At 35.3% G+C, this 19,359-nt stretch overlaps 1 protein-coding gene across 2 annotated transcripts in view; it reads left to right on the top strand.

Annotated features, from left to right (window-relative positions):
- The window catches only part of PPP1R15 (Protein phosphatase 1 regulatory subunit 15), a 35,931-nt gene extending 17,002 nt beyond the window's left edge, over positions 1-18,929 (top strand). Inside the window, exons 2-4 of one of the 2 annotated variants that reach the window (XR_016318061.1) lie at positions 13,390-13,511; positions 15,787-18,134; positions 18,333-18,929. Coding sequence is in view for 1 of the 2 variants with exons in the window: in XM_089713360.1 (XP_089569486.1) it covers positions 13,390-13,511; positions 15,787-16,534 (870 nt within the window). In the remaining variant the exon portion in view is untranslated. Of the gene's footprint in view, positions 1-13,389; positions 13,512-15,786 lie in introns of both variants that reach the window. The other variant, XM_089713360.1, reaches the window with a different exon arrangement.
- Positions 18,930-19,359: the final 430 nt, after the last annotated feature.

Raw genomic sequence — 19,359 nt, 5'->3', positions numbered from 1 at the left:
ATATCTCTTATTTATCTGACGAAGCTACCGTTCGATGTTATGAAACCTTGTTGTGAATAGGCTATTCAATGTTGCAACAGCAACTTGCATTTATTCCAATTAAATGAAAACTCTGATCAAGTGAGACTTTCAATACTCTTCTTAAACAAAAGAATGTAAGCTCTTAAATTTTGAAAACTCGAGAACATCGTTGAATATAAAAAGTAGCTATGAAGTCACATAATTTATCTAGTCCTTGGTTAACAACAAGGGCATTACAAAGCCTTATAAACGTTGAAAGAACTATAGATTGTGCTTGTGTTGTATTCACAAGTCTTATTTCCATTTCACAAAATTCGTGCTTTACTTTCAATGATGGGTCACACAGGATGAACATAATTAAAATCATTGGAATCCGCGTTTATAAATTCAATATGATTGTCCGCAAAAACAAATATTTTTTATTTTAAATTCACGAATAATTTGACTCCCATTGTTATTCATAATCAAACTACGTCCGGCTCTAGTAAAAACATCTCAACCTGTTACTTCATCCCCGAAAGTACTCGAAAGTCTACAACAACCAAAGCTCATAATATTTACATCATTAACAGTTATAGGTAATGTTGTACGGGCGAATGAATAGGTTGATACAGTGCCAATTCTTGTTACGCGAGTGTATACAAACTCTAGAGGCCTGGTCATGTTATCCATGGCTATCCTTTTACAAAGGAAAAAAAAACAATCGGACCCGCTGTCAATAAGGCACTTGAACTTAACGCCGGCAACATCTGTGACTGTAAGCAGGGTATCGTGCTGTAAACACACATTAACAGGGTATTGTTTCTTAAAGAGCGTGCCGCCCGTTACTTAGAAAAACAAACCTCTTCTATGTGACCAAATTTATGACTATAAGTGCGTTGTTGTACTTTTTCTTAAATATTCAACGGACCTTTGTTATTCTTAATGATTAAACTAACTGATTTTGTTTCATAGGCGAGATTTACCGTCACGTTTGTAATGACATGTGAACACACAGTTATAGCAAACAATTTGCAACATGCGACGCTTTAATTGATTTGTGCCAAAATGTCTATCAAGACCCACAAAATCAATCGGCGTGTATCATAATAATTCAGATCATACCTGGTCATCTGCAATACCTTCTACCACGAATTTACTATATTCGCGTAGTTCCAGCCCCTTCGCAGCCGGTCGGTTAGCACCAACTTTGTAGTGGAGCACTCGATGTATGTTGAAACTCGATCACTTTTTTACCATACCATATCTCGAAAAAGGTATTTTCGTTACACCATTATGCTGCCGTAAACTCGCTATCATTCGGGTCGTACATCGGTATGTAAACATCATTATAGTTTACCTTCCTTAATTATGCGTTAGACCCGGAAACAAAATGTTTCATTTCGGGAAAGTGTATCTGCCATTTCTTTTAACAGGGATGCGCACGACATGATGATTGCGAAACCCACACACAACATTGTCGTTGTCGTGCTAACATTCTCATGATTTATTGGTGGAAACTGTGGTTCTTCTCGAACCTCATTAACACTAGCTATATCTTCTTGAATCTCACTAACACTATCACTCGTTTCACTTACTTGCAGATTTGCACCGTTTAACAAAGTCATATTCGTATTGGAATCGGGGGTAATAAGTGCCGATCCCACCGCTGCTGTCGGAGAATTTAAATAACTCTCCATAATTAATTATAATTAGGTAGATATGTGAAACAATACTAAATAATGACTCAGTGCGCACACCTTGCGCGGTCGATGGTAGTACCGAGACTATATCATCGAGCTACTGACTCAAGGAATATAAACCATAGCATGGCCCGTAAGCCCATACATTTCATATCAATTCAATATCGACATTATGTTGTACACAATAGAGTACATTAATAATAGGAAGGTATAGCCACATAACAACTACTCTGTTATGATTCTCTCACATATATATCTAGGGGAACCAAGTTTTAGATTATTAGATTAGACCTCTAAATCAAATCATAATTTAATTCAAAATCAAAATTTAATTTAAAATTACAGGTCTCATACAAACTCCCATCCCCTAGTTTAAGGGGTTGGGGGATGAAAGTTACAAGTTTTATAATTTTTTTGTTGTTTGTGTGCTAATACTAGCTTACATACAAAATTTCAGCTTTCTAGGACATTAGGAAATACCTTAAGAATTTTGATGATCATCAGTGAGTCAGTGACGAAAATAGCGTTTTTTAGATATAAATAAAATCTGAAGTATAAAAGCTAATGCAATTAAAACTTAATATGTTCAATAAGTCCGCTATTGACAATATATCCCGAAAATTTTGTTGATCTAGCATAATCCAAACCCAAGTTATGAGGGTTCAAAAAAACGTCGAAGCGCTTCGAGAAAAGGTAGGTAGTGCCCGTGCGCGTAGTCGCTTGGCTCGTCTTGGCGGGGGCACTACCGTGCCCCCAGATGACTGCAAAGTGCAAACCGCATTAATTTCTGTTCATTACTTTCGGAGTAACAATTACTATTCATTTATCGATGCAAAATTGTTATGATAATACATAAATGTGGTATGTATATAAGTAAACACAATTTATAATAAATTCATTGTTTATTGCAATTATTTCTAGAAGTACCTCAACGAAGTGATAATATAAATTCCAATCACGATATTATTATCGTACGACCTTTACAACTTACGGTGCGGAAGGTCGTTGTCGTATGTATTAAATGGAACGAGTTTTTAAACTTAAAAGTTCGTTAAAGTTATTGTATACTAGCGGTCCGCCCCGGCTTCGCCCGTGGTACATATTTACGTTTTCTCTACATAAAAACCATCCTCGTACTTCAAGGAATATAATAAAAAAAGAATTATCGAAATCGGTTCAGCCGTTCTCGAGTTATGCGCTTACCAACACATTTTGCGATTCATTTTTATATATAAGATTTGATACTCTCGTCACCCGTGTCCCCTAGTGGGGTAAGGGGCCAATGCATTATACATCTGTTACACTGATCGATTTTATTAAGGGACAAGTAGGTGATCAGGCATATTTTCTACTAGCTGTTCACCACGGTTTCACCCGAATTGCTCCGCTCCTGTTGGTCTTAGCGTGATGATATATAGCCTATAGAGCCTTCCTCGATAAATGGGCTATCCAACACCGAAAGAATTTTTCAAATCAGACCAGTAGTTCTTGAGATTAGCGCGTTCAAACAAACAAACAAACAAACTCTTCAGCTTTATAATACATATTAAGTATAGATTATCCGAATCGGCCTCAGCCCCAATTAATTCGGATAATCGGCGTTCTACTGTAATAATCCTTAAACCACAGTCAAGTTAGCAACAAAAATTAGAACAGGTGACATTTTTAATTCATTCTAAACCGGATTTAATACAGGTTTTATGTTGGCTAGTTGGATAATTGTGCTTGTGTACAAGCTTTATATTATATTGAATAGTTTTAAGAATTTTTAAGAAATATAATATTACTAGCTTACCGCCCGCGGCTTCGCCCGCGTTTTCAAAGAAAAACCCGCATAGTTCCCGTTCCCGTGGGATTTCCGGGATAAAACCTATCCTATGTGTTAATCCAAGTTACCCTCTATATGTGTGCTTAATTTCATTGTAATCGGTTCAGTAGTATTTGCGTGAAAGAGTAACAAACACACACACATCCTCACAAACTTTCGCATTTATAATTATAATAGCATAGGATAGCATTATTTTGTTAAGACTGAATCACGATTTATATTTAATATTTATCAACAAATACCTAATTATTACAAAGAGGAAACTAAAGGATCTAGAGTTATTGGCTTTGTTGTGAATCGCAAAAAGTGTTGGTAAGCGCATAACTCGAGAACGGCTGAACCGATTTCGTTAATTCTTTTTTTTTAATGAAATGAAATGAATGTCTTTAATAATATTCCTTGAAGTTCGACGATTGTTCTTGATTCTTGATTGATACTTTTTTTGTTTGAAAGTTGTCTAGCAGTTCTGACAGTTTCTGACAGAAATAATAATTATTATGATGTAATAATTTTAGGGGGTACTGCACTATCTACCTTATCTAATCAGGTGTGTTAACAGAATTTCGTATTACAAAATATTTCGTCATTTTTTCAAAGAAAATGTGAAAGTCATTATTTAAATGAGTATAATCTATACTAATATTATAAAGCTGAAGAGTTTGTTTGTTTGTTTGTTTGAACGCGCTAATCTCGAGAACTACTGGTCCGATTTGAAAAATTCTTTCGGTGTTAGATAGCTCATTTATCGAGGAAGGCTATAGGCTATAAATCATCACGCTACGACCAACAGGAGAGGAGCTACGGGGGTGAAACTGCGCGGACCTCTAGTAATTAATAAGTACATAGGTCATAGTGTACTTCTGTGTACAGTGTGTTTCTTTGTGTCTGTTTGATGCAGAGTGTCCACATAGATAAACCGATTTGATTTGATTTGATAAAGCGGTTTATTGTCTATTGAGATGGTTCTTACTCCTTAGCTGCAGTTGGTTGAAATAAACTAACACTATTTTCTTGTGATGAAAATAAAAAAAAAATATTTTGTCAATAGTGTGTAGGAAGTAGGTAGCACTCGCGTAAATTACCGTTATTTTTAATAAATAAAAACTGACACGACGAATAAAGTCTAGCCTATGTGCTAAACCAGACTATAATCTATCTCTGTACGAAATTTCATACAGATCGGATCAGCTGTTTTTGCGTTACGTCCTTAAACATATACTTGAGACAATTTTTTTTATAGATTTTTAATAATATATTGTGTAAATATTGCAAATGTATGATAAACAATGTGTCAGACATTGCCACGTATCTTCTATAGCAAGAACTCAATAATATTATGAAAGTATTTGATTAAGGATATGACGACATACTAAACAACCCTTGACAAACCCCGATGGGTTAGTCATGTTTTTGTTTATATGCTTGGTTGATTTTCACATCTGAGTGTTTGGAGCTATCTATACTAATATTATAAAGCTGAAGACTTTGTTTGTTTGTTTGAACGCGCTAATCTCAGAAACTGCTGGACCAATTTGAAAAATTATTTCGGTGTCAGATAGCCCATTTATCGAGGAAGGCTATAGGCTATATATCATCACGCTAAGACCAACAGGAGCGGATCATTGCGGGTAAAACCTCGGGGCACAGCTAGTTAAGGATATGACGAAATATTAACCCTGGACGAAACCCCGATGGGTTAGTCATGGTTTTGTTTAGTTGATTTTCAGAATCTGAGTATTTGGGGCTTGTCTATACTAATATTATAAAGCTGAAGAGTTTGTTTGATTGTTTGTTTGAACGCGCTAATCTCAGAAACTACTAGACCGCTTTGAAAAATTCTTTCGGTGTCAGATAGCCCATTTATCGAGAAAGGCTTTAGGCTATATACCATCACGCTAAGACCAACAGGAGCATCATTGCGGGTAAAACCTCGGGGCACAGCTAGTTAAGGATATGACGAAATATTAACCCTGGACGAAACCCCGATGGGTTAGTCATGGTTTTGTTTAGTTGATTTTCAGAATCTGAGTATTTGGGGCTTATGTTTAATATGCTTACTTCCTGATTATTGTTTCTGCGAAAGTTTGTTTCTTTGTCTTCCTTTCACATCCGAACGGAGCGACTTTTTTGCATTATTTAGGCATAGGCTACTTTAAATTGCGTAGCCAAAGTAAATTACCCAAGTTGTTCCTTGGGGAATTTACCTACTTTGAATACGCGGGGAAAGCCGCGTAGAGAAAGCTGCAGCTGGTAGTAGGAAGGTATTAAAAATTAAGATACCTACTTATTTAATAAGCAATGCTTATCTGAATTTTCCAGTCTTGCAAAGTAGGTATTAGGTCTTTAAAACATAAAAAAAACAAATAATGAAATTAGTGAGATCGTTCAAAAACAAATTTAATTTAGTGTCCGACCGAAACTGGTTTCCAGGCCGAAACCGAAACCGAAACCGAATGTTCGGCCGTGGCTTCAGTTTCGGCCGAAACCGAAACCGAAACCGAAACTCACGTGGTCAAGTATGAAATTTCTAAAAATACTGAACTTTGGGGGATTTTACCTATTATTTTGCCTTAATTAGGGCATAAAATGAAAACACAGTATATTAAATTTGTTGTAATCATTTATTTAATATAAGATAAAAAAATAATATTTTTAAAATATTAATAACTAACGGTCCGCCCCGGCTTCGCCCGTGGTACATATTTCGCAATAAAAGGTAGCCTATGTTCTTTCTCAGGGTCTAAAGATTATCTGTGCCAAATTTAATCAAAATCGGTCCAGTAGTTTATGAGCCTATTCATTACAATCAAACAAACAAACAAACAAAGTTTTCCTCTTTATAATATTAGTGTAGATAACAATTTTATAATAATTATAACGCATGTCATTAAAGAAACGAATCTTAAATGGCGGCGCTTATCATCCCCTCTTGCTTACACACGGCCGTACGGCATGCAAAAAAAATTGGGAAAAGTAAAATCACTAAAATGTATTTGATTTTCCCTATAATAGTTTTTATCATAAATTAACAATGACAATTATGTATTTGCGATAGTACTTAAATAATGTTTTTTTTGGAATTTGACAAAATATTTTCTTTGGGAAAAGTTGCTCAGTTTTATGGGCTCATTACAAGTATTATGGGGATTTTGTTGCATTCTGTATACGTAAATATGATAATTCATATAAATACACAAATACCATAACAAAAAAGTTTGTCAATAAACAATTTGAAATAATTAATAAAATACCCTACCATATGTCAGTGTCAGCTTTGGCCGCCATTGAAGATTCGTTTCTTTAATGAAACGCGTTATAATTTTTATCATTTTTTCAAATTAGGTTCTCAGTAAAATCAGTCATCTAAATCAAATCAGTAATTGTAACTGTTACTTTAAATACTAAGTATTGGTATTTTGAGATCTTTTTCTTTATTAATAGAGTCTTTAATACTTTGGATTGGTATTTGTACTTAGAAGAATAATCTCTTTTAGGTACCTCTTATATAAAAATAATAATTATTAATTACTATTACACCCAGTTCCAATCTCAACATAGATAATCAAAAATTGTTTCCACCAGCGTGGGTCAACCAACGCTTTGACAGCGTCCGTCAAAGCGTTGCCGAGGAAAACGAAGTTAGGCGAGCGTGAACGTGTGTGAACTACGTTCACTGAACTTGCGAAATAAGTTTCGGTTTCGGCAAAAGTTTCGGCCGATTTTGGCCGAAACCGAAACTGCGGCCGAAACTTGATTTTTGGCCGAAACTCGGCCGAAACCGAAACCGAAACCGAAAGTTCGGTCGGACACTAAAATTTATTTAACATGTAGGTAAGTACATACGTTACTATCTGCAAATAGATCTATCTATCTTATTCCGAAAATAGTTTCCCCTTATCGGTCAAATGATATCAAAAATACACAGAAATAATAAAAATATACCAAACCAAGAAATACATTACAAAACAACCACAAACTGTAATTTCTCACGTATATAGGTATATGTTGTAAAAGCTAATATACGATAAGGTACATTTGTACTACCTTTCATAACACATTTGTCCATGCAGACAGTGTGACGAAATGTCTTCCTATAGGTATATAGCATGTTTATAATCATACTAGGTTTCCGCCCGCGGCTTCGCCCGCGCAGTCAAAGAAAAACCCGCATAGTTCCCGTTCCCGTGGGATTTCCGTGATTGCGTCATTTTCCCGGGATAAAAAGTAGCCTATGTCCTTTCTCGGGTATCAAAATATCTCCATACCAAATTTCATGAAAATTGGTTCAGTAGTTTAGGCGTGATTGAGTAACAGACAGACAGACAGAGTTACTTTGGCATTTATAATATTAGTATGGATAACTGACCTTGGGTTTTGTGAGACAAGCTTTTCCTTGTAGGTTGGTTCTACTTTAAAATGCGTATCTATATATGTATATATAATATACTAGCGGTCCGCCCCGGCTTCGCCCGTGGTACATATTTACGTTTTCTCTACATAAAAACCATCCTCGTACTTCAAGGAATATAATAAAAAAAGAATTATCTAAATCGGTTCAGCCGTTCTCGAGTTATGCGCTTACCAACACATTTTGCGATTCATTTTTATATATAAAGATATAAAACTCAAAGGTGACTGATATAGTGATCTATCAACGCACAGCCCAAACCACTGGACGTATCGGGCTGAAATTTGGCATGCAGGTAGATGTTAGGACGTAGGCATCCGCTAAGAAAGGATTTCCCGAAATTCTTGCGGGAACGGGGAAAGACGGGGATGCACGTACAAAGTCGTGGGCGGAAGCTAGTATGAAATAGAACTGGCCCTTCTGTGTCCAGCCAGACATAGACATTTTCTTTTTTGAATGCCCACGGTAATCGATCCCAAGATCCCTCGGTTTTACGCTCCCTCGTTTTCACTGTACCAAGCCAAAAAGGGTTCTGAACTAATGCGTAGAGTGTAGACGCATAAAGACTAATTAGATACGATTATATAATAAAGAAAGACGTAAAGAAAATTGAAATGATTCCATTTATCATTTAACATATAAATACATATATAAAATCCATTTTAGCGCACTTGGCGGGTAGCCAGAAATTAAAGACCCTCGATACATTAGCACAATTAATGTCTCTGAATGTTACCTACGTTTAATTATCCACATATTTAAAATGTACTTACATCATAACACAAAGAACGGCACTTGGAAGACAATCGTGCAAGGGTTTGGACTTTGAAGGCTTTGCAATGAATGGCTTTCTTCGGAAGAGAGGCAAGTTACTCAGTAAAAACTTAGTTTATTGAAGGGAAACTTCTTTAGGCGCGTTGAGAGTAAAATTTCAAGGTCACGTCATGGAGTAAGGCGACGATTTTGGTATCTTTGAATCTTGCCAAATAAGTTTCACTTCTGACACGTGCGCTCGGTTACCCGTAAATTTTCTTGCAATAAAAGCTTTGTTTCATTTATTCATACATCAAAATAATATATCGTTCTCCCGAGAATTTATTTGATGTTTTCCTGTGTTGTGGTTTTGTAACTACCCGAGAATTTTATAAACGTAGCATGGCATTATTAACATTTTTGTTTGATTGCATGTACCTTTCATGTTAATTGAATAAAAATTGCGCATATAAACGAACTTTTAACTAGTGTCCGACCGAACTTTCGGTTTCGGTTTCGGTTTCGGCCGAGTTTCGGCCAAAAATCAAGTTTCGGCCGCAGTTTCGGTTTCGGCCAAAATCGGCCGAAACTTTTGCCGAAACCGAAACTTATTTCGCAAGTTCAGTGAACTTAGTTCACACACGTTGTGACACACGTTCACGCTCGCCTAACTTCGTTTTCCTCGGCAACGCTTTGACGGACGCTGTCAAAGCGTTGGTTGACCCACGCTGGTGGAAACAATTTTTGATTATCTATGTTGAGATTGGAACTGGGTGTAATAGTAATTAATAATTATTATTTTTATATAAGAGGTACCTTAAAGAGACTGATTATTCTTCTAAGTACAAATACCAATCCAAAGTATTAAAGACTCTTTAATAAAGAGAAAGATCTCAAAATACCAAAACTTAGTATTAAAAGTAACAGTAACAATTACTGATTTGATTTAGATGACTGATTTAACTGAGAACTTAATTTGAAAAAATAATAAAAATTAAAATTGTTATTATTAATATTTTAAAAATACTATTTTTTATTTTATATTAAATAAATGATTACAACAAATTTAATATACTGTGTTTTCATTTCATGCCCTAATTAAGGCAAAATAATAGGTAAAATGCACCAAAGTTCAGTATTTTTAGAAATTTCATACTTGACCACGTGAGTTTCGGTTTCGGTTTCGGTTTCGGCCGAAACTGAAGCCACGGCCGAACATTCGGTTTCGGTTTCGGTTTCGGCCTGGAAACCAGTTTCGGTCGGACACTACTTTTAACCAAAAACCAATAGGAAGGTAGCTTCCTGCAAGTCATAAAATATATATACATAGTTAAAAACCAAAAAATGGGGGTACCACATCAAACAATACATAACGTATATTTAAACAAAACGCTGTAAATCTTCTAACTATATATAAATCTCGTGTCACAATGTTTGTCCTCAATGGACTCCTAAACCACTTAACCGATTATAATAAAATTCGTACACCATGTGCAGTTCGATCCAACTTGAGAGATAGGATAGTTTAAACATGTAGGTACCACGGGCGAAGCCGGGGCGGACGGCGGACCGCTAGTGTACTTATATATTTTGCAATGACTGCATCTTTAGCAGGTAGGTACCTTGATTATTACGTGAGCGTAGAATTGACGGGCCTCTAGGAAACCCCGAGGAGGCCACAAAAACATACGATCTTGCAAGATAGAAGGCAAATCACTCACTTAACCGTATAGCCTGATTTCCTTTAAGCCTAGTACGTATGGTACACATTTGTTTAGCAAATTTGAATCAACTTGTAGCAGATGATCTACACGTGACTGGCACCACTGCTTGTCTATTAAAACTCATTTATACAATTATTATAGAGCTGAAAAGTTTGTTTGTTTGTTAAAACGCGCTAATCTCGGGAACTACTGGTCCGATTTGAAAAATTCTTTCGGTGTTAGATAGCCCATTTATCCAGGAAGGCTATAGGCTGTATATCATCTCGCTAAGACCTAAAGCTGCTTTAAGATATCATGCTAATTGGTATACCCTCACATAAGTACAATTCTATATCCTGCCAAACTGGGCATTTTTCTTGTCACATTGTTTACATACCACAAATACCAATATAAATAACTAGCTGTGCTCCGCGGTTTTACCCGCAGTGCTCCGCTCCTGTTGGTCTTAGCGAGATGATATAGAGCCTATAGCCTTCCTCGATAAATGGGCTATCTAACACCGAAAGAATTTTTCCAATCGGACCAGTAGTTCCCGAGATAAGTGGGTTAAAACAAACAAACAAACATTTATTTATGAGTATAGATGTACACTTCTCAAATTAACCTCTAAGGTCGTTGATCGTTGAGTCACGACGATACGATGGTCATCTCGTGACGTCACACTGACTCAGTTAAGATTGCGTGATGCGCAATAGTTTAAAATGATTCCGTGACGTCACAGTTCTGTGAAGGTGTAGATGAATCTACGGGCATAGTGGGAGACTTTCATTCAAAAGAAATTCATCATCATCCCATATAATATGTTCCCACTGCTGGGACATGGGCTTCCTGTGAGAGCTTTTATATACCCTCAAAATAAAATTTTCAATGTAATAATATGCACACCCTGATGATGATGATTTCAGTAGGACTAGTATTATTATTCTAGTATTTCAGCAGTGTCATTAAAAAAGAGCGTGTGTGCTGAGCATACGTGTCAGAAGTAAAACTTCTTTGGCAAAATTCAAAGGTACCAAAATCGTTGCCTCACTCCGTGACGTGAAGGTATTGCCATGACGCGGCCTTGAAATTTTACTCCCAACGCGCCTAAAGAAGTTTCACTTCAAAAATGTCAAAAAAAAGTACTTTTTATGTAGGTAGGTACTATCTATATATTATCTTAATGGGTTTAAGATTATTTAGGGTAATAGCGCAGATAAGAGAAAATAATATAAAGCTAAGGAGTTTGTTTGTTTGTTTGATTGAACGCGATAATATCAGGAATCTATATCTATACATATAATAAATCTGTAGAAGGGTCAATTCTGTACATTGAAAATATTGAAAAAATAAATAGCAGGGGGTGTTACTGGATCGATACCAAACCCAAATATGTGATTAAAAAAATTTTTGTCTGTCTGTCTGTCTGTATGTGAAGACATCACGTGAAAACTTACGGTTCGATTTCGATGAAACTTGGTATAATTATACCTTATTATCCTGGGCGTAAAATAGGATACTTTTTATCCTGGAAAAATACGTAGAAAAAAAATTATCTTAATTTTTCAGTTTTATCCATAGACGTTGTTCTGTAGAATCGCGAACACACGTTGCGTATTATAATAGGCCGTATTTGGTCTTTACAATAGATATTTATAAGATGTCATTGTCAATGGAGAAATAAACCATCCACGCGAAGACCGACATCCGCGCGAACGGAGTCGCGGGCGGAAGCTAGTCTACTAATATTATAAAACTCAATGAGTGACTAATTATATTTCTGAGAATAGGAAAAGACGTAATAAATAGATTGTAAATAATCACAAAATGATGTCGTCATATATTATTTAAATCTCAAGGTCAAACTTAAAATCATAATTTTTATGTAGTCTTATTAGTCAGAAATTGAGAGATTTGTGTATATTATAAATATAAATTTATAAAGAATAGAAAAAATTCGATCACATTATAATATTTATAAAGCATTTGAATGCCATAAAACCAAAAATATAAATTCAGATTTGTGTATATCTATACTCTATACTAATAAACTAATAATATTATAAAGAGGAAAAGTTTGTAATTATGTATGTATGTGTTGTTTTCACGCCTAAACCTCTTAACCGATTTTGATGAAATTTGGCACAGACAATCTTTAGACCCTGAGAAAGAACATAGGATACCTTTTATTGCGAAATATGTACCACGGGCGAAGCCGGGGCGGACCACTAGTAAAATAAATTAGATAAACAAAACATTATAAGAGTCGATACAGCCGTTCTTATGCACTGCAGCTGGAAAAATTTAAGCGCAATTATTTTATCTTCTACTCAAAAGAAAATAAGCGCCAATCTATACTAATATTATAAAGAGGAAAGGTTTGTATACAGTATGTATGTATGGTTTTCACGCATAAACTACTGGACCGATTTTGATGAAATTTGGCACAGATAATCTTTAGACCCTGAGAAAGAACATAGGCTACCTTTTATTGCGAAATATGTACCACGGGCGAAGCCGGGGTGAACCGCTAGTAAACTATAAAGTTTAAACATTATATACGACTACATATATGTATAATTAAAAACTATCAATATTAAAAAAAAACTGAAAATGAACTCTATTCTCCCAACTATAAAGTCTTTTTTACCCTATTCAGTTATACATGATAACATTAAATACTATTATCAATATAAATAAAATATTACCTACATTACAAGGTCTTCTTTCACAAATTAAAAACGTTTATCTGTCGCCATTTAAAAATGAACTCTATCCCTACATAACAAGGTCTTTTTCTATATTCCAGATGCATAACAATAATAACTATTAATTACCACTTAAAAATGTACGCTATTTCTCACATAACAAGGTCTATTTTCATGTTTTGTTTTCAATAGTATACAATTAAAAACTATCATCATTTAAAATGAACTCTATATATTAAAATAAACTCTATTATGCACGTAACAAGGTCTATTTTCCCCATTGCAGGTGCATTTCTCCCCACACCCTCCAAAGGTCCACGTGATGCGAGTGTGGGCGTTCGCCGCGCGTCAAGCGCGAGCGGGACACTGGGAGCGGCACGCGCTTGACCGTGAACGGTTTAGGCGACGGTGAGTTTAGTCTATATCTATACTAATATTATAAAGCTGAAGTGTTTGTTTGTTTGAACGGTAACCTATTAAAAACTCGAATTTCTATTACCCGAATCTTAAAATCCCGAAAACGGTTGTTAGAACTTTTAAAAGACAGATGTAATGAATGACAAATTTTTAAAATTCCTTTTTTAATTTCCCAGATGAATCAATTTCCAGATGCACCAAAACCAGATTTTTAAAAAGTATTTTTTTGTTTCCCGTATTCTCATAATCCAGATATAGTTATACCAGATTCTCAGAATACTTTTTTTTGTTTCCCATCGTACCATTTTCCAAATAAACTATTGCCAAATTTTCATAATCTTTTTATTTGGTTCCCATATAATCGTATAACAGATAAACTATTGCCAGATTTTCATAATCTTTTTATTTGATTTCCATACAATCGTGATTATACCTTTACTATCGACTGAAAATAAACATTGTCAGTAGGTAAATTTATTGTTTTACTTGTCCATTACAGACCGGTTTTAGTGTCAAAGTCGACTCAGTAGGTTAGGTTTGAAATACGACCCCCACGCTAGAACTGACTCGCTATTGTTTTACTTGCCTATTACAGAAAGGTTTAAGTATCAAATTCGACTCAGTAGGTTAGGTTAGGTTTGAACTGTGACCCCCCATGCACGAGCCGAGCGAGCGAAGCGAGCGTGCCGCGGCAGCGGCCGGCGAGTGCCAGAACCGACTCGCTATTGTTTTACTTGCCTATTACAGAAAGGTTTAAGTGTCAAATTCGACTCAGTAGGTTAGGTTAGGTTTGAACTGTGACCCCCCATGCACGAGCCGAGCGAGCGAAGCGAGCGTGCCGCGGCAGCGGCCGGCGAGTGCCAGAACCGACTCGCTATTGTTTTACTTGCCTATTACAGAAAGGTTTAAGTGTCAAATTCGACTCAGTAGGTTAGGTTAGGTTTGAACTGTGACCCCCCATGCACGAGCCGAGCGAGCGAAGCGAGCGTGCCGCGGCAGCGGCCGGCGAGTGCCAGAACCGACTCGCTATTGTTTTACTTGCCCATTACAGAAAGGTTTAAGTGTCAAATTCGACTCAGTAGGTTAGGTTAGGTTTGAACTGTGACCCCCCATGCACGAGCCGAGCGAGCGAAGCGAGCGTGCCGCGGCAGCGGCCGGCGAGTGCCAGAACCGACTCGCTATTGTTTTACTTGCCCATTACAGAAAGGTTAAAGTGTTAAAATCTATTCAGAAGGTTAGGTTAGGTTCGTGCTGCGTCCCCCTGGAAGGAAAACGTTTTGCTGGATATCGTTTATTTGAATTTCAAAAATCTGGACATCGTTTGTCTGGATATCAATTAACTGTATTTCAAAAATTTGTGTTTTAAAAATCTGGCTTTCATGCATATGGATTACGGTCATCTGGATTTTGTGCATTTAGATTTCGTATGTCTCGAACTCATTCGTCTGGATTGTAAAACGTCGTACAAATAAAGAAATGGGCAAATGAAATTCGGAGTTGCGATTATATGGCAAACAAAACTTCGAAATTTTAAAATTCGGGGTTATGAAAAAATGTCCAAACGTTTTCTGGATTATGATATTCGGAATATTAAAATTCGAGATTAAGATAGGTAACCTGTTTGAACGTACTAATATCAGAAACTACTGGTCCGATTTGAAATATTATTTCGGTGTTAGATAGCCCAGGAAGACTATAAGGCTATATATCACAAACAGGAGCGAAACAATGCGGGTAAAACCGCAGGGTACAGCTAGTTCTTTAATAGGTAATAGCTAGTTTAAGTTATGATTTATTTCAAATTTAACAATAGTAACAGTGACTGCGAAAAGTATTGCACCAGCGTACTTTTCAGCGTAGTTATCAGAGCTGCAAGTCAAATGATATCTTATTTTCGATTTAATAAGCTGGTGAAAAGTGAGCTGTTATGGTTAGGTTAGGTTTAGGTTTAGCATCAAATTACTCCCGGATCTCGAAGGGCCGCCAAGAAGCGGCAGTCGCCACAGACGGCGGGGGTACAAGGCCTGGCTGTTAACCCCCGCCGTTCAAGATGATAGACGGCAACCGTTGGGTTTTAGTGGGTATGGCTTCGTGCGAGTCCCACATACCCCCTTGGACAGTAAAAAAAAAAAAGGTTTAGCATCAAATTAGCTCGAATTTTACCCTCCTCTGATATTATTTTCCTTATTTCTCGTGTACACAACCATAATATGCTATAGTGTAACATGGCTTATCATAAAATAATACTTTGATTTATCAATTACAGAATTGCAGACGTCGAAATGGCGATATCCTGGGTGCTAAAGCCTCAACACCGTTCCAGAGTCGTGTTCCAAAGGTTCATGCCGTGGTGGAATGCGCAGAGACGCAAAGAAATAGCGGACAAGAAAGTTCTAGAAGAAAAAAGACTTAAGGAAGAAGAGGAAGAAAATAGGTTTAAAGAAGAACAAGAGAAACATGTCAATGATGTTCTAGAAGAAAAAAGGCTTAAGGAAGAAGGAAATATACATACAAATTGTGTTTTACAAGAAATAAATGACGGTAAAGATGTAGGTGAAAAACAAGGACAGCATGATGGTGTTGAAATAGAGAGTGTTGTTAGTGGAAGCGAGATAGATATATCTAAATTGAATTTGAATGATAAAGAATTTAATGCAGATGATATTGAAAGTGAGAAAGATATACATTCTAAATATATAGTAAAAGATTGTAAAAATGTGTCACCAAATAAAAAAGTTTTAAATAAAAAGCGGTTTAACAATAATAATATCAAACAAGATAAAAATATACAAAAAAATAAAAATAAATCGGAAAAAGAGGAATTTAGGAATCGTTCGGAAAATATTAAAATAAATGGAGTAAATGGAGATGTTGCCAATGGTAAAAAATATATTTTTAATGGTTTAGATACGAATATAAATTCAGATAATGTTAAACTTAACGGTTTTATATCGGATTCGGAAATAAATCAAGATTTAAATGTAAAAAAATACGTCACAGAACAAGATACTTGACGAAGGGAAATACTTGTATCTAGGATATCTGTAAATTGTTAGTTTTAAAAATTTACGTGATTTTTACATCAAAAGGTATATTTTGCTAGCTGACCCGATAGACATTATCCTATTATGGTGACTGTCAAATAATAATTTGTAATAAAATATATTTACGACTATAAACTGAGATGTAACCTATCCTATCTTTCAAGTAAGATCAAACTGCACACAACTGTAAATCAAATTAAAAATCGGTTCATTAGTTTTGGAGTCCATCGCGGACAAACATAGTGACAACACATACTTTTTATATATAAAGATAGGACTAAATATTATTTTTTTTTCGGGAAAAGTTATTTAAAAAAGGTATTTCTGTATTTATCTAATCGGAAGAACTGAATTCAAAAGAGAAAAATTAATATTTTATTTAAAACTTGCCTCTACCGGGATTTATGTAAGTCCTGTTGTTATGTAGGCTAAAAAAAATAATAAAAATACAAAAAAAAAACATCACAAATAAAATTTAATCGAAGGCTGAGCGTAATTGACTATACAGTGATTATAAAAAACGCTCTTATGACATTCACCATAAGGGCTATAATACCATATATGTTAGATCATATTAAAATAAACCGTATGTATTGGTATATAAGAGCTATATTGCATTAGTTGAAAAGTAGGCGCTTATGACCAATACTTTTAAAAACTATTTAAGTATGACAATTCAAATAATTTCATAATAAATAAAAAATTGAGTATATATCTACTATATTCTATTGCGTTCAGCCTTAGGCTATGTTTAAAATATAAAGTTGTAATAGAGCAGGATAGCCATATCGCCATTCTCTTGGTTAGAAAGAGAGAAAGTATTTCGCTTTCTCTTGCGCTAACGCAATTAATAAAAATTTAGTAGAAAAGTAGCAACAAAAATTCCATAATTTATTGTGTTAGTAAGAAAGAGATAGAGTACAATGTTCTCTCTCTTTCTAATATTTCCGCTTATTGGATATCTTTCTTAATCTTTTCTTTATCTATGTTTTTTAAAGCCTCCTTCTATGGTTTAAAATCAAATGGGAAAGAAGCAAAGCGTGTACTGTGTAATTTAGACTGATAAACATGAAATTTAGTATAGAGATATTTTGATACCCGAGACATAGGCTACTTTTTACCCCGGGACATAGGATAGGTTTTATCCCGGAAATCCCACGGGAACGGGAACTATGCGGGTTTTTCTTTGACCGCGCTGGCGAAGCCGCGGGTGGAAAGCTAGTAAACAATAAAATCAAAGATGCCAATCTCTGTAAAATTATAAAAAAAATGGTCACATCTTCTAAAAGTGTACGGATTTTTATTTAACATTTCGATTTTTTAAACGCATTTCATTTAATAAAATCAAGTCCTAATTGGTATCAGTATTAGTTGAAGGTGTGGCCTAGCTGTGGCACACCTTTTTGCTGATATTGATGCTAATTTATACATAAACTAGCTGTTGCCCACAGCTTTGACCGCGTTCACGGTAAAAATTATAAATTCTATCCACTTAGGGGTAGAAATGAAATTGCTTTCTTAGCGGATGCCTACATCATTATGGCTATAGCTGCATGCCGAAGTTTCAGGTGTAAGTATTTTTTTTTTTTCATAAACTAGCTTACCGCCCGCGACTTCGTCCGCTTTGTCCTAAACCTAATCACTACATAGTATAAAACAAAGTCGCTTCCTCTGTCCCTATGTCTACGTCCCTGTTGAATCAATATATCTTTAAAACCACGCAACGGATTTTGATACAATTTTTTTAATACATATATTGATTCAAGAGGAACGTTTTAGTATATAATTTACTAGCTTACCGCCCGCGGCTTCGCCCGCTTTGTCTAAAACCTAATAAATTATATACTACAACGTTCCTCTTGAATCACTCTATCTATTTAAAAAAACCGCATCAAAATCCGTTGCGTAGTTTTAGAGATTTAAGCATACAAAGGGACATAGGGACAGAGAAAGCTTTGTTTCATACTATGTAGTGATGGGATATGTAGGTATGTACTTATAAAAAAAATGTTCTATGTATATTTATCATTTAGCTACTTTTCACAGTAAAATACAAGCTCTGCTTACCAAAAATTACTAGCAGCATATTAATTTTAATTTATTTCAAGTGCTCCTAATGTAAGAATCACGTAAATTTTTAATACTTTAGAAGAAAATGGAGAAGCATTTAAAAAATGTTGACCTAAAAACACCGAGGTCCAAACTAAATATTACTATTAATATGTATAAACTTTAGATCACTGATATATGTGCAATAGATTTATTAATAGTATATTATTTTTAAGTATTTATATGTATATTTTTTACAAAAGAAACGAAATAACGAGAGATGAAAATGCGTCTATCTAAATAAAAGTTATAAAAATCAATGATATTACAAGTAAAAAGGTGTAGATATGTTACCAACGCAATATTCGATCTTCCAACACGGCACACTAACGCACACACGATTAGACGTCACAGTGAGATGGCATGATGCAACTATCGTGTGCGAGAAAGAGACAACTGAAGTCAATAGTGGATAATAAGCCATATTTCGACGTGTCACTTATAAGTTATAACCTATCTACTTTTTACTTATAATTTGATAAAAAATATATAAAAAGGGCATTGACGTACACATGTTTGTACTGTTTTTACTAATGTAACTGAAAGGGTGTTAGAAAGAGACGACTATATTTTATTCCATATGTTGGGATTAGAACTCGATAAAACTGAAATTTACACTTATTCAATCAAATTCTGTTTACTCAGTCGGAAGTTCTGAGGCAACAAACCCAAAAAACCCTGGAATT

The sequence above is a fragment of the Colias philodice genome, chromosome 30 (assembly GCF_061535455.1).
Source record: "Colias philodice isolate Cphi_HAF_F1 chromosome 30, ilColPhil1 Martin Lab GWU primary, whole genome shotgun sequence".
Lineage (NCBI taxonomy): Eukaryota > Metazoa > Arthropoda > Insecta > Lepidoptera > Pieridae > Colias > Colias philodice.
This window is presented reverse-complemented; position numbering and strand designations above follow the sequence as displayed.